The following is a 14,331-nucleotide window of genomic DNA, read 5'->3' as shown; positions in this document are numbered from 1 at the left end:
GACTAAATATAAAAAGACACATTTAGTGGTGGGCATTAAGCCTAGTGGTCAGGGTGCATGTGTCCTACTCTGGTGTCACTGGACTTGTTCGATTATTGGCTTTCTTGGCTTTGGCTCTTGATTCTAGCCTCCTATTAAATCAGATCTTGGAAGGCAGCAGTGATGGCCCCAAAAATTGGGTTTCTACTACTCATGTGGAAAACCTAGATTGAGTTTCTGCTACCTAGCTTCAGCCTGCCACTGTAGGCATTTGAAGAGTGAACCAGTGGGTGTCTGTCTCTCAGATAAATAAATAAATAAATTATTTTTTGACAGGCAGAGTTAGACAATGAGACAGAGAGAAAGGTCTTTTCTGTTGGTCACCCTCCAAATGGCTGCTATGGCCGGCATTGCGCCGATCTGAAGCCAGGAGCCAGGTGCTTTTCCTGATCTCCCACGCGGGTGCAGGCACCCAAGCACTTGGGCCATCCTCCACTGCCGTCCCGGGCCACAGCAGAGAGCTGGACTGGAAGAGGAGCAGCCAGGACTAGAACCCGGGGCCCAGATGGGATGCTGGTGCCGCAGGTGGAGGATTAACCAAGTGAGCCACGGTGCCTGCCCTCTCAGATAAATTTTTAAAAATTTTAATTTTTTTAAAGGGGTACATGTTTAAGGAAATCCCTTTCTCCAGACATTTCTCCCTTCTTATAAACGATGCAAGTCAAAATCCTGGCATCATCCTTGACTTGTCTTTCACACCAGAGAGCCAATCTGACAGCCAATACAGATTTTGAAACTCCCCTCTACCACTGTCATCTAAGTCACATTTTTACCTGTCCCATATGACGACAGTTCCCTAACCAGTTGGCCCAGTATCTATGCAACCTCAGACATTGCACTTGTTCCTTCTGCCCTCAAATGCTTCTGGAAGGAAGGAAGGAAGGAAGGGAGGGAGGACAGGACAGGACAGGACAGGACAGGAAAGGAAAGGAAAGGAGGAAAGAAAGAAGACTCTATTATACTTGTTTGAGGTCTCTTTATATTTCATCCTATCAGAAAGCCTTGCCCTGACCATCCTAGCTACACAACACAGCAACAACCACCACTTTGCCTATTACTTTATTCTTCTGGCTTTTTTACTCTATCATCTGATGTATTTACAAGTTTATTTTCTGCCAGAATGTAAGCTCTAGGAAGGAAGATCCTTTACTGATTGTATTTAGTGCTGTATCACCAGTGTCCAGAATAGTGATGGAAGATATGGACTAGGCACTTAAGTATGAAAGACCAAAAAGAAAATTGACAACTAACAGATTAGGACAGAATGAAAAAAATTTTTCCCTAAAGAGATGGAAAGAATCATTAAGATTCAATTGAGGAAGTATACTCTTTGAGATCTTTGGTAGATTTACTTTTTAAAATTCTATCTACCAACAATTTAAATCACACTAAATTCCAGAAATGTGTCCTATTTAAGTAGCATGGGTTATATAAAGCATTATATAGTGTCAAATCTGCACCAAGGATATAAAATCACAGGTAATGGCACCACAGCAAAAAATATAGAAGGTTCTAGTCCTTTATTGTCAGCAATGTTAATTCTAAGTGTCTCAGAAATCAAAATTCATCTCAGACCCTCTATCATTCACTCCCCTTGCACCATGTTTTTGAACTATTGGAAACAGGCTAATTGAAATCAAGAAATTATTTTAACTATAAAAGTTCAATGTCTTTACATTATACCTAATATTTTAGGGAAGAAGAGGTAGAAGACTTAAGGTGGGTAGCTTATTATCACACAGATTTTGGAATTCGAAATCAAAAGCTAGGAGGAATTTCTCTTTTTTTTTTTTTTTTTTTAATTTTTGACAGGCAGAGTGGACAGTAGAGAGAGAGAGACAGAGAGAAAGGTCTTCCTTTTTGCCGTTGGTTCACCCTCCAATGGCCGCCACGGTAGGCGCACCGCACTGTTCCGATGGCAGGAGCCAGGTGCTTATCCTGGTCTCCCATGGGGTGCAGGGCCCAAGGACTTGGGCCATCCTCCACTGCACTCCCTGGCCACAGCAGAGAGCTGGCCTGGAAGAGGGGCAACCGGGACAGGATCGGTGCCCCGACCGGGACTAGAACCCGGTGTGCCGGCGCCTCAAGGCGGAGGATTAGCCTAGTGAGCCGCGGCGCCGGCCATCTCATTTCTTAAGTGTTATTTGTTGCTATTATTGAAATACATCATGCTACCTTATATTTAAAGTCTCTGTAGGCCACAGCATTTTATTATTCCATGTATCTTAAACTTGCAATGGCTTATTCAGATAGAGAAATTAGTTGGCAGTAGTAGGCCAGATGGCAACCGGTTGTTTACTACCCGTGCAAGTTAAGCAACTTACTGAACCTCTCTGAGGCTGCTTCCTTATACATAAAAGGGGGTTAGTAACATCTACCTGGCAAAGTTATGGAAAGGACTGAAGGGAGTAAGTCAACGAACAGCAAAATGCTTGACATACATACAAGTGTTTCATAATATAGGCAGTTATTACCTTGCTCTGGCTCTTCCATGCTTTTGGTGAGACCAGTGCAATGTTAGAAGCAACTGTGCCAAAACTGAGGTAAAGGAGACAAGGAATGTAGTAACGCAATGGGACAGGTTTGACATTTCAGTATGCGTGTGAGAAATTAATTTCGTTTTCTCTTTACAAAAGAGAATGCTGCTGCTACTGTGACTGTTATTAGCTTAAACAGCAGATTGTTTACAACCATGTTGTGAAATTTACATCTGTTCCTGGATGTAACTGACTTAGCACAATGCTGATGACGTCTGTAGAAAGCTAAGCTCCCTGGTACCGACACGTCCTTGATTGCAGCATTCCCAGAGCTAGTCAGTCTATAGTTCCCCTTCAAGTGTATCAAGCATGCCACTGCGGCTCCGGGCACAACGTCAATCTTCCCCCCACCCCTCTCCTTACTCCCCAGCTGGGTCTTCCCATTTGCACAACGAGAGCCCCAAACTCTGGGTCTCTTGGCCCTGGCAGTTTGGACGCCAACTGGCTATGTGCATTTCCGCCCCTCCCTCCCCCGGGGGCTGCCAAGCCCAGGGACAGTCCTTTCAGGAAGACAGAGGCTGGAGGGAACTGCCTTGGCAGAGTTCTCTGGGTTGAGGGGCTGGAAGAGGAAACTCCCTTCTCGGTTTCAGCAGGGACGGCCAGAGGCCAAAGGAAAGCGTGGGGGGGGGCGCCCCAATGGTCTAGGGCGCTCGTACCCGCCGCGCTCGCCAGGCGCCGCCGGCCCCGGGAGGGGGTCACCCGGGCGGCCAGGGCAGCGCCTCCACCCGAGGGGAACTCAAGGTGTCCTCCAGGGGCGGGAGGGAGGTTCAGGCCCCGTCCCCACCCCGTCTCGCTGCCCCAGAGCGGCGGTTGGAGAGGAGCGAGGAGGAAAACGCCCAGCAGGACGTAGGGGCACCAGGCCGCGCCCATCGCCCGAGCCTCCGGCCGCAGCAGGCCCGCCGGGCGGTCGCCGCCTCCTCGGGCCGGGCGCTCGGGGGCCCCTCCCAGGTCCCCCCTCGGACGCCGCCACCCTTTCCCACCCCCACCCCCCACCCCTGTGGTACCTGCACGGCCCGACTGAGGAAGGTGCCTGCGTCGGCCGCCAGCTTCTTCACGTTGAAGTCCATGATGTTCATCCCGGGAGGCAGCCGGGCGGAGCCGCCGGCTGACCTAGCGGGGAGGCGGAGGCGCCGAGGCCGGGCTGGGGCGCCGGGCGAGAGCGGCGGGGGCAGACGTGGTAGGTGGAGGGAGGTGGCGCCAGCGCCGCCGCCGCCGCCGCTGTCGTTTCCGCGAAGGGGGAGGCGGAGGGTGGGGCGAGGATCGAGTACCAGCGCTTCAGAACAGGCAGCGCTCCCGGGCGGCGGCGGCCGGGAAGCGGAGCCTGGCCGGCCGGGAGTGGGGCCACCAACGTCCGCGCAGGTCGCCGGGGCCGAGCCGGAGGCCGACGGGCGTCCCTGCCGTGTGGGGCCGGGCCCCCGTCGGAGGAAGCGAGCGAAGCGCCGGCCGCGGGGCGGAGCCTTTACCGAAGTTATCGCGGGAACAGCGACCCCTTGAGGCTCGCGGCGGCTCCGCCGCGGGGCGTGCCGGGAGCTCCTCCCGCTTTGGGCCTGCGAGGCTGGAGGGGCTGCTGTGGAGGGAGTTCCAGCGCTCTGCGCGTTTGCCTTCAACGTCAAAGAACCGGGAGCGCAGACAACCAAGATTCCTCTTTTTTTTTTTCTTTCTCCTGAACGAGAAAACATGTAATTACAGAATAGAATTGCAGTATCTATGAAATTAGAACAGGTTTAGGTCATTGTAGCAGCTGGGTGTGCCGCTGGTCCGCGAGGCTTGGATGGCGCTCAGCTCACCTCTTCATAATAGAGTTCAATTTAATGTCCCCATGGGGACATTCATTCAGCATTATTGAGTACCTACTGTGCGCCAGGCTCCGAGTCAGGTGCTGAAGACACCACACTGAAGAAGGCACTGTCAAGCGCTCAGTGCAGTTACTTGACTTTTGAAAACCTCCCCACTCCCAGCAGAAGCCCTGTGACTCTTTGCTGCCTCAGGGACTTATTTTATTTTATTTTTTTGACAGGCAGAGTTAGACAGTGAGAGAGAGAGAGAGACAGAAAGGTCTTCCTTCCGTTGGTTCACTCCTCAAATGGCTGCTACGGCCGGCGTGAAGCTAGGAGCCAGGTGCTTCCTCCTGGTCTCCCATGCGGGTGCAGGGCCCAAGCACTTGGGCCATCCTCCACTGCCCTCCCGGGCCACAGCAGAGAGCTGGACTGGAAGAGGAGCACTGGGACTAGTATCCCGGGTTGCAGAGGATTAGCCTAGTGAGCCACGGCGCCAGCCTGCTTCAGGGACTTTTGGTCTTTCTTGAGGCACTTGCTGAATTACAGAGCCACACTGGTGCCACAGTGTGCCAAGCACACGAAGCACATGTTGGGGACGCACAGGGCCTGGTGGAAGCGGCAAAGAAATGTAAAATGGTGAGTGACTTAGGGTAGTCTTAATAACAATGCTGCGTGACTAGTGTTAACCATTAAGTAAGAATATGAAGTTTACAATCCTTGCCTCCCCAGTAACTTCCTAAGCAGCTATAGCCTATGTTAACAGCCTGTGCTAGAACAAAGTAAAACAGATACAAACATGGAAGGAGGCACATTGCTGTTTCTCAAGAATAAGAAAACCCTCGCTGGTTTTTGTGGGGTGATGCCCTTTGGATATAATGTGGCTGGGAAAATGCAGGCCCAGTAAGCTGTGAAGTGAGCTCGCTTTCAGGCTTCAGAATTTTACTGAAACAGCGGTTATAGAAGCAGTTGCTGCTCATAAAGGTTGAAAGATGAGTGCAGTGAAAACGTTGTGAGGACAAGCAGATAACATCTAAATAGATGTATTCTTTGTTGTGGTGACAGAAACAGCCACCTTTGAACATACTTACAATATAATAGAATCTCCCAGACTTGAAATACTCCCTCTTTCAACTCAACATATTTTTTCCAGAAATGTGGAAAAGGAAATACATAATCTGAAGTCCCACTTTTCATTTATTGTCTATTTTTCATCTTTATGTGGAAAAATACCTTCTCATCAAATCTCTGTCTTCAGGTATATCTGCCATAACTTATACCCCTCTGTATAAAAGGATCTCATCACCATCCATTAGGGGAAAGAACCCTGGATCCACTTCTTCAAGTGTTTAGATATTCTCAGACTTGTAAAAGACTGCTTTTTCCTTTTGCGTCCTCTATAGCTATAATACTTTTTGCCACTCTCAAGATGCCTTATTCTCATATACCATCATTCCTAACTTTTAATTTCTCAGTATAGAGAAGATGTATATCATCAAATGATTTGGCAGGATTTCCTTCAACCAAATTTTTTCCTCCCCTCCCCTCCCCTCCCCTCCCTTCCCCTCCCCTCCTTTCCTTAAAACATTTACTTATTTATTTGAAAGGCAGAGTTACAGAGAGAGGAAGAGACAGAGACAGAGAGACAGAGAGAGAGAGAGAGAGAGATCTTACATCTGCTGGTTCACTCCCCAAGTGGCCACAATGGCTGGGGCTGGGCCAGGATGAAGCCAGGAACCTGGAACTCCATCCAGGTCTCCCATGTGGGTGGCAGGGACACAAGTAATTGGGCTATCTTCCACTGCTTTCCCAGGTGCATTAGCAAGGAGCTGGATTGGAACTGGAGAAGTGGGGACTCCAACTGACGCTCATATGGAATGACAGCATTGCAGGTGGCAGCTTAACCTGCTGCGCCACAACGCTGGTCCAGATTTGTTTATTTCTGTCTCAGATCTCTCACACTCCTTCCACCATCATTGCCAAATGTTTCAGAGGAAGAGGTGCCTCAGGTGTTGTCATCTGAATAGAGCCGCTGTTTTAATCTTGGCTGCATATTGGCATCATCTGGAGAATTAAAACAGCTACTGAGGGCCAGCGCCGTGGCTCACTTGGTTAATCCTCCACCTGCGGCACCAGCGTCCCATATGGGCACCCGGTTCTAGTCCCAGTTGCTCCTTTTCCAGTCCAGCTCTCTGATGTGGCCTGGGAGGGCAGTGGAGGATGGCCCAAGTGCTTGGGTCTATGCACCTGCGTGGGAGACCAGGAAGAAGCATCTTGCTCCTGGCTTCAGGGATCGGTGCAGCGCTGGCCGTAGCAGCCATTAGGGGAGTGAACCAAAGGAAGGAAGACCTTTCTCTCTGTTTCTCTCTCTCAGTCTATAATTTTACCTGTCAAATAAAAAACAAAAAAACAGCTACTGATACCCAGATCCCACCCCTCGAGTGTGGACTGGGCATTGGAATGTTTAAAAGTTCCCCCAGGTGATTCCAACTTCTCAACTTTGAGAAGGATCTTATTCTACCAATCTCTACCCTTTGCTTGCAGACAGATTCCATTTATCTTACCAGATATCAATCTCTCAATCTCTCAAGGATAGCGATCTTTTCCTTTTTATATTTTTATAGTTTATATTTCTGGCAAGACTGGATTCTCAAATAATTGTTAAATGAAAAAGTAGTCAAATCAAGATATATACATTTCTAGGCTCTCATGACAACACCACTACCAACTAAAATTTCTAACCTGTTCATATTAGATTCAATATTTCCAGTGGTGAGCCTGTTGTAACTGCTCCTCTTCTTGGGTTTCCTTTATTGGTAAGTCAAACTAGGTGTGCTAAATCACTTAGGCCAAGAATATGAGTCCCCCTTGATTTCTCACCTTCAGTTGATCTCGTCCTGGCAATTTCTTTGAAATGTTTCTCCTCTTCATCCTCTTCTTTAAAAAATTTTTTTCTTTAGTTTGAAATAATTTCAGGCTAATAAAAAAACAAGAATGGTACAAAAGCTCTGTACACCCTTTGCCTAGAAACCCTTCTGAAGCTTCGCCAACTATTGCAATGTCATTTTAGCAAAAGCCTCCAAGCCAAGATCACATGTTGCAGGCCTTTAGAATGTTGCTCAATCTTTCTTCAATCTGGATCTATTCTTCAGGCTTTTCTTGACATTCTATCCCCTTCCCTTTTCCAGAGTTAACCTCTATACTGAGGTCGATATGATTAGTTTCTAAATTTTTTTTTTACTTTAACTGAATTTATATGGCTCTATAAATGATACTATTTATACTTTTAATTGCATAAATGGTATACAGATGGATTCTTTAGTAATTAGGGCTTTAATACTTTTGTTGTGTCTGCTGACTCACTGTGGATTGATTCCTTTTATGTCTCCTAGGTTTTTCTCTTAAATACTCATTTTTAGTGACTTCTTAAAAAATTTTCTCTATCAGAGACCCCTAAGATCATCACAGACCTGCAATTAATTTTTTAATGAGATGCTTTCCTGGCTTGGAAGTTGCCAGATCATTTGGATATTATAAATTTGAAGCTCAAATCACTTGAAATATAAATCATTATAATAATTTCTCAGAGGAGGGTCTTTTTTTCTGTTTCAGAGCTTGTGCTGTGGTAGGAAAGCTCCTTTGTCATTTTGATATGTGGAGTGGTCTTTAATCTAATTTACCCTTTCATTGAAGGTTTTTTTTTTTTTAATTTATGTGTGTGTATATGTGTGTGAGACATCATCTTCATGGGAACACTCATAGTTATTGATTTCTGCTTTCACTCAAGGTCTTTGGTTACCATATGGGTTTTTAATTTTTTAAAAAGTGTATTTAATTATTTGAAAGGCAGAGAAATGGGGCTGGGATGGGGTAGGGTGGGGGTAGGAGAGACAAATACAAAAAATCGGAGATTGGGGCCGGCGCTGTGGCGCAGTGGCTTAACACCCTTGCCTGAAGTGCTGGCATCCCATATGGGTGCTGGTTCTAGTCCTGGCTGCTCCTCTTCTGATCCAGCTCTCTGCTATGGCCTGGGAAAGCAGTAGAAGATGGCTCAAGTCCTTGGGCCCCTGCACCCGCATGGGAGACCTGGAAGAAGCTCCTGGCTCCTGGCTTTGGATCGGCGCAGCTCCGGCTGTTGCGGCCATCTGGGGAGTGAACCATCGGATGGAAGACTTCTCTCTCTGCCTTTCCTCTCTCTGTGTAACTCTGACTTTCAAATAAATACATAAATATTTTTAAAAAAGAGAGATCTTCCATTCACTGCTTTACTCTCTAAATGCCTAAAACAGCCTAGACTGGGGCAGGCTGATGCCAGCAGTTTGGACCTCAATCTGTGTCTCTCATGTAGATAGTAGGAACTCAAGTTCTTGAGTCATCACTGCTGCTTCTTAAGAAGCCTATTAACATGAAGCTGGAATTGGAAGCAGAGCAGGACTCGAACCCAGACACTTGTATATGGGATGCAGGTGTCACAGGCACTGTCTTAACTGCTGCATCAAAGCCCTTTCCCCCAATATGGAATTTTTAAAAAAATTATTTATTTTAAATTGACAAATAAAATGTGCATAAATTTATGATATACAATGATACTTTATATGATATATATTTCAGAATGACTGTATTGAGCTAATTAACTAACACATGCATTGACTTGCTGTTTTTGTGCTAAGAACACTTAAAATCTACTGTCATTACTATGTTGTACTATAATAGATTTCTTAAAATGATTCCTCCTGATATTTTATTATCCTTTGACCAACATCACTCAGCCCCTATCACTACTACCATACTACTCTTTTATTCTATGAGTTCAACTTACTTATTGTCTGTATGTAAATGAAATCTTGCAGCATTTGTCTTTTTGTGTCTGATTTATTTCACTTAATACAATGTCCTTCAATGTTGTCACAATTGAAAGGATTTCATTTTTTAAGGCTGAGTAGTGTTCCATTGTGTATATATATTACATTTTCTTTATTCATTCCACATGTGCTTAAACAGTCAAACATCTTTCTCAGCCAACGTTTCTCCACTCATGACCAGATCATGACCAGTGCTCAAGGCTCTGGTGTCCAGTTCCTTCTTCATTTCTGCCATCTGAACAGTTTCCTGTCTTTTTCTTGGCTCAAGTATACATTCTTATTTTCTTGTTTCATTCTTACCAAAATAGTAGAAACTTTTCACAAAGCTAACTCAAAAACAATTTAACTTCTTGATATGTGTGAGTTCTACTAATACTCTACTTTTGACTTACTGATGAAGAAGGAAGAACTGAAAGAAAGAGGAACTCTGGGTTGCCTTTCCTTCTGTCATCAGTTAAGTGTAAATGATTGACAGCTTGCATAAAATGTTTACCATGCATTCTCACTGAGCTGCAGAATTCTTTACTTATGAGCATATTGCAAACACAATATGAGAATAAGGCCTCAATGAACATCAGTGGACATGTGTGTCTGTATATGCTGATGTGAAAATCTCTCTAATATATTTTAAAAAAAAGTAAGGCACAGAACAGCATCAGGGTCCTTTTGTGTAAAAAATAATGTATGTGCTATGTACTTATAAGTACATTGTAAGCATTTAAATAAAAATAATTTTTTGAAGATTTATTTTTTATTTATTTGGAAGGCAGAATTAGAGAGAGAGAGAGAGAGAGAGAGAGAGAGAGAGAGAGAAATAATCTTACACCTGCTTGGACACTCCCTAAATGGTCACAATAGCCAAGGCTGGGCCAGGCTGAAGACAGCAGCCAGGATCTTCATCTGGGTCTCCCAAGTGGGTGCAGGGGCCCAGGACTTTGGCCATCCTCCACTGGTTTTCCAGGTGCTTTAGGAGGGAGCTGGATCAGAAGAGGAGCAGTGAGGACTCCAACCAACGCCCACACTGGATTTTTTTCAACATTGTTTTAATACCCAAAATTTGGAAATAAATGTTAATTGATAAGGATCTAGCTTTATGATTTATCATGTATTCACAATATTAAATTCTATGTAATTGTTAAGAGAATTTGGGAGACAAATATGGACTAAAATAAAAAATCTCTAAATGATATTTTAAGGAGAAAAACGCAATATAAAATACTTGTTGTGTGATTCCATTTATTTATTATAAAAGACTATGTATATATTTCTTCATACATCCTCATTGATACAGACAGTAGATACAGAGAAAGACTCGGAAGGAAAGGGACCGGGAAGATAAAGATGAGCTTTCATATTTAATCCATAAACTTAAATTCTTCTTTAGTGTTTTGTAACAGGAATGGATGCATTGCATAAAGAGAGAAAAGAAGAAAAAAAACCCCGCCAATATCTTCTCCCTCCCACACTCAATATGTGTAAGTAAGAAATGTGATCAATTTTATGTACTATTTCATGTTTAAAGAATGATATAATGGTTAGATCAATGTTACATTTCAAATGTGAAACAAAATAATCAAGCCTTTGACAAAATCCTCATGACTTGCCATAGATATCAGCCAATGAACTAACACTTTTCTTAACTCTAGAAAGATGTAATTTCTTCCCTATTCTCCTTAGGATCCAAGAATAATCTAGTTCACCACACCCTTTGATCCCAATAAAAATACTATGAATACTGTAATTTCAAGGAATTTCCAGAAATATCTTGCCCTTGCCGGCGCCGTGGCTCAACAGGCTAATCCTCCGCCTTGCGGCGCCGGCACACCGGGTTCTAGTCCCGGTCAGGGCACCGATCCTGTCCCAGTTGCCCCTCTTCCAGGCCAGCTCTCTGCTGTGGCTAGGGAGTGCAGTGGAGGATGGCCCAAGTGTTTGGGCTCTGCACCCCGTGGGAGACCAGGATAAGCACCTGGCTCCTGCCATTGGAACAGCGCGGTGCGCCGGCCGCAGCGCGCTACCGCGGCGGCCATTAGAGGGTGAACCAACGGCAAAGGAAGACCTTTCTCTCTGTCTCTCTCTCTCTCACTGTCCACTCTGCCTGTCAAAAAATTAAAAAAAAAAAAAAAAAAAGAAAGAAATATCTTGCCCTTATGGACATGTTTTCACTGGGATGACTGAATACTCATTCTGCTATCAAAGCTTGATTATAACTTTATTTTATACTTCAGTTGATGATATTACCTTGTGATTTTGGATGAGGACTGGAGGGAGCAGTAAAATAACAGGTTGGCCCACATTGCTCTTATTTAGGTTAATAGGACTCATGCTACAATAAGCTTCCTGTACTGAAAGATCCATATCATTTACTGGTGCTTTGTGGTGTGAGAATAAGGAGACAATATCATCAAATGAAGCAATGAGTTTAAACCCTTGGGTTTTCAAGTATGCCTAATTTTTTTTTTCTTTTTAAAAATTTATTTACTTGAAAGGCAGAGTTACAGAGAGAGAGGGAGGGATAGAGAGAGAGAGAGAGAGAGGAAGATCTTCCATTTGCTGGTTCACTCCACAAATGAACAACCACTGTGGCTGGGCCATGTCAAAGCCAGGAGCTTTGTGCAGGTCTCCCATGTGAGTGGCACAAGCCCAAGCACTAGAGTCATCCTCTGCTGTTTTCCCAGGCCATTAATAGGGTGCTGGGTCAGAAGTGGAGCAGCTAGGGCTTGAACTGGTACCCATATGGGATGCTGGCATTGAAGGCAGTGGTTTAACCTGCTACACCACAACATTGGCCCCAAGGATAATTTCAAAAAGGATTCCTATAACTTGTTTACCAATAAGATGAGCAACCCTTATGCTAAGTTTCTCAGAGGACACCAACCAATATGATCCCTTGTGCAAAGGACAACCACACATCAACAGTACAGAAATTTGAATCTAAGGAAACTTAGTTTGGAAGGCATTCAAGTGGTTGTGGTGGAGATAATGATACCCAGAGGTCTTGCTAAGAAGCTCAAAACAAGATCCTTTTGCTCAGATGTCATGTAATTTTATTCACATGTGAAGAGAATCTATACTGTATGATTGTGTATAGCCAGCCGGTGCCGTGGCTTAAACAGGCTAATCCTCCGCCTTGCGGCGCCGGCACACCGGGTTCTAGTCCCTGTTGGGGCACTGGATTCTATCCCGGTTGCCCCTCTTCCAGGCCAGCTCTCTGCTATGGCCCGGGAAGGCAGTGGAGGATGGCCCAAGTCCTTGGGCCCTGCACCCGCATGGGAGACCAGGAGAAGCACCTGGCTCCTGACTTCGGATCAGCACGACATGCCGGCTGCAGCGGCCATTGGAGGGTGAACCAACGGCAAAAAGGAAGACCTTTCTCTCTGTCTCTGTCTCTCACTATACACTCTGCCTGTCAAAAAAAAAAAAAAAAAAAGATTGTGTATTGCCAAGTATGATTTTTTTAAAAGCTTTATTTAAAAGGCAGGGTGACAAGGACAGAGAGACAAGGACAATACACACAGTGGGGGTAGGGCAATATCTTTCATCTGCTGGTTCACTCTCTAAATGCCTGCAATTAACTTGGCCAGATTGAAGCTGGGAGCCAGGAACTCCATCTTGGTCCCCCAAGTACTTGGTCCATTAGCTGCTGCCTTCCCTGGCACATTAGTAGGAAGCTAGATCATAAGCAGAGGATCTGGGACCCAAACAGGCACTCTATATGGGATGTAGACATCCCAAGTAGCAGCTTAACCTCCTGTGCCACATGTCCATCTCTAATCCCCCAGTATTAATTGAATAGAGCAAATAAGTACTATAGTAAGTCATAGACAGGACACATTGTTTGGGTTGAATAGTCAGATAAGCCTCAAAACAAACATGTTGTGACGCATAATGCCTCACAGGCAATTGGTAATGGAAAAGAATGCTTGCTTAAATATACAGACTTTGGAATTATTTGCTTGGATGTAATAGATAAGATTTTGAACAGGAGATATACAGAATAAGAAGCAAAGGAAGATTGAAAATAGGAGCAGATTTAAAAAAATACAGCATCTAGAAACTTAATATGGCCATTAAAGTAAACAACTTAATGGACTGTATATTAGACACAGATGAAGAGAGACTAATAAATGCAAGATAGTTCTGAGGAAATTATACAGAAGGAAGCATGGAGAAATAGGGGATGAAAATATGGATTAAGAAAAAGTTTAGATGAGAAAGTTAATATACTATCTAACAAGATTTCCAGAAAGTAAGGTAAGAAAGGAGAGAGGGATAAATTTGATGAGTGAATGGCTAGTGATTTCTGAGTTGTTGGAAGACTCTCAAATCAAGAACCAGGAGTGTTCCTCCGCCTTGCGGCGCCGGCACACCGGGTTCTAGTCCCGGTCGGGGCACCGATCCTGTCCCGGTTGCCCCTCTTCCAGGCCAGCTCTCTGCTGTGGCCAGGGAGTGCAGTGGAGGATGGCCCAAGTTCTTGGGCCCTGTACCCCATGGGAGACCAGGAGAAGCACCTGGCTCCTGCCATCGGATCAGCGCGGTGCGCCGGCCGCAGCGCGCCTACCGCGGCGGCCATTGGAGGGTGAACCAACGGCAAAAGGAAGACCTTTCTGTCTGTCTCTCTCTCTCTCACTGTCCACTCTGCCTGTCAAAAAAAAAAAAAAAAAAACCAGGAGTGTCAAGGCAGGATATATAAAAAGTGCACCCTAGGCAGATTATAGTAATACTGCAAAGAATAAGATAAAATCTAGAAAGGAATAATATATAGCAAATAGATGACCTACAAAGAAATAACTAGTAGATCATCCATACAGCAACAACAGGTTTCTGAAGAATAATCGTAGTGTTGTGGGAACATAGGTAGCTAGGGGAGGAGCTAGGGTCTGACAGCTCCTTGCTGACCTGTTAGGCAGCATGGGTCAATGATTTAGAGCTCCAGGAGATTGATGTTTCAACCACCACAGCTGAGCTGCCACGGAACAGCTGCAGTTGGCCTGTATGGATCCCCTTCTGTGCACCAGCCAGACTTGTTTCCTTTCCTGTGCATAGGCCAGGCCCCCTTTTCTATGCACAATACAAGCACACCTCCATATATCATCAAGCCCTCACCTCTTTCTGAGTAGT

At 45.1% G+C, this 14,331-nt stretch overlaps 1 protein-coding gene and 1 long non-coding RNA gene across 3 annotated transcripts in view; one reads left to right on the top strand and one right to left on the bottom strand.

Annotated features, from left to right (window-relative positions):
* Positions 1-3,936, bottom strand: part of SH3GLB1 (SH3 domain containing GRB2 like, endophilin B1) — a 45,889-nt gene extending 41,953 nt beyond the window's left edge. Inside the window, exon 1 of one of the 2 annotated variants that reach the window (XM_062191663.1) lies at positions 3,581-3,936. In XM_062191663.1, coding sequence (XP_062047647.1) covers positions 3,581-3,652 — 72 coding nt within the window. In that variant the 5' untranslated portion in view covers positions 3,653-3,936. The remainder of the gene's footprint in view (positions 1-3,580) is intronic. The other variant, XM_062191662.1, reaches the window with a different exon arrangement.
* Positions 3,937-4,851: 915 nt separating this feature from the next.
* LOC133760840 (uncharacterized) overlaps positions 4,852-14,331 on the top strand; it is a 31,511-nt gene continuing 22,031 nt past the window's right edge. The window contains exons 1-2 of the long non-coding RNA XR_009866006.1: positions 4,852-4,990; positions 10,598-10,688. This is a non-coding gene — a long non-coding RNA (uncharacterized LOC133760840). The remainder of the gene's footprint in view (positions 4,991-10,597; positions 10,689-14,331) is intronic.

This window comes from Lepus europaeus, chromosome 5 (genome assembly GCF_033115175.1).
Source record: "Lepus europaeus isolate LE1 chromosome 5, mLepTim1.pri, whole genome shotgun sequence".
Taxonomy (NCBI): domain Eukaryota; kingdom Metazoa; phylum Chordata; class Mammalia; order Lagomorpha; family Leporidae; genus Lepus; species Lepus europaeus.
The sequence above is the reverse complement of the archived record's forward strand: the minus strand, read 5'-3'. Positions and strand labels throughout refer to the sequence as shown.